At 31.4% G+C, this 1757-nt stretch overlaps 1 protein-coding gene across 1 annotated transcript in view; it reads left to right on the plus strand.

Moving 5' to 3' along the window:
* LOC119585705 (flavin reductase (NADPH)-like) overlaps nt 1-260 on the plus strand; it is a 32015-nt gene extending 31755 nt beyond the window's left edge. Inside the window, exon 5 of the mRNA XM_037934383.1 lies at nt 7-260. Coding sequence (XP_037790311.1) covers nt 7-161 — 155 coding nt within the window. The 3' untranslated portion in view covers nt 162-260. The remainder of the gene's footprint in view (nt 1-6) is intronic.
* The last annotated feature ends 1497 nt before the right edge of the window (nt 261-1757 follow it).

Consider the following 1757-nt stretch of genomic DNA (forward strand, 5'->3'; position numbering starts at 1 on the left):
GAACAGATGAACCAGCGAAGGGAGACTACATCACAGCACAAGGGAAGGGGCCAGGTCGTACCATTTCCAAGCACGACCTAGGACACTTCATGGTCAGCTGCTTGACCGATAATGACAACCTGTATAAAATGATTGGCCTCTGTGACAAGCCACAGGCTTAGTTCCAGCACCAGTCAGTCAAGAGTTCTTTATTCAGAAATGAAACCTCTTTAATGGATATTAATGGAGACTAGAAGCTGTAGAAATTAAAGTGGTGTTAGTTCCCAGGGGGAAAAAAATTAAGAAAAAGAATCTTGGTAATCAATATTTGTGCAAAAGCTGACAATTCATAGCTAAATTCTTGGCAACAGACTATCATTATTTTGATTTCCACAGTCAGAAATTATCAGTTACAAGCAATCAGGGAGAATACATCCATGAGGATATGCAGTTTGCTACTGTCAATGCTTTAGATATGTGGCATAAGAGTGAAGTAAAATTTCTCTAGTGTAGTTAAGCAGGGCAATCATTTCAAGCAGAGCATGGATTTAGAATCTTATTTTGCTTTACATGTTAGATTTTGAAGAAGTATTTAGAAGGGTTTATGTATAATACATGAAACAAATTCAGTGACAACAAAGTGTACAAAGATTTTTTTTTACTAGTTTTTTTTTTGCATTTTTGAAGTTGTTTGAAGAAATGTGCATTTCTACAGTAGTGATATTGCAGAAGTACCATGTATTAAACAGTTTGATAAATGTTTTGGTGCAATATTTTTTTATTTTTTTATGTAGCTTTGACCCCATTTAATCATGTAGAATAAAAAAAATATGAATGCTAATTACTGTTAGTATTTTTAGTTTGATACATAATTATTTCTTTAGTATAATATACCTGTATATTCTTTATTTTTATCCTTTTAGCTTTTGTAAAAATATCAAGAGTTAATTAGAAATCTTACATTTTGAATTACAAAGAAATATTGCAGTAAAAGTTCTTGAATTGTAGAAATCTATTCTTGAAATTAATATAAAAATGTTAGTTACAATGCCTGCAAATTTACTGATGTATTTATTCAGCATGGAATTCCCACTCCTGCTCTATGTAACCCCCCCCCCCCCTGCCTACATTCTCGATATTTTTTTATGGAATACTTCAATCAACAGGTAATAAAGCTTATACTAGGATGCATAGAATAAGATTCTCAACTATGTTTTTTTTCATTATAAAGGATGTAGAATGGTAAAAAATATTCAGTTAGTATATATATTTTTTTTATTTTTACCTATGTGACACAACAGAACCCACTGGAAAAGAGGGCATAATCATCCAATTGTTCTACATGAAACGAGCAAGATGCACACTGCACTGAATAATTCTTGAACAGTATTTTTTATACAGAATAGCTTTTACTTTCGGAGAAGGATACCTAATAACCAGAAACAAATCTATCACCACTGAGGAACAACTATAAGCTACAAGATAATTTTGGCTAAGCTGGCAGAACCAAAGTTCACCTCTAAAAATTCAAAAAATGCTCTTTTGTTTACATGTACCATTGTTTTAGAAGCTATACCTAGTACTCTGTATTGTTTTTTCAACTTAAGCAATAATCCTTCTCCATTTTGATTATTTGTTATTACACTTCTTTACTCAAAAAACAAAGTAACATACTTTCCTCTCTCTTGACTTTAAATCAAAGTTTTAATTACAAATTGATTATATGACAACTTTTCACCTAAGATTTTACAAAAAACTTCTGTATTATCAAATAATGA

The sequence above is a fragment of the Penaeus monodon genome, chromosome 20 (assembly GCF_015228065.2).
Source record: "Penaeus monodon isolate SGIC_2016 chromosome 20, NSTDA_Pmon_1, whole genome shotgun sequence".
Lineage (NCBI taxonomy): Eukaryota > Metazoa > Arthropoda > Malacostraca > Decapoda > Penaeidae > Penaeus > Penaeus monodon.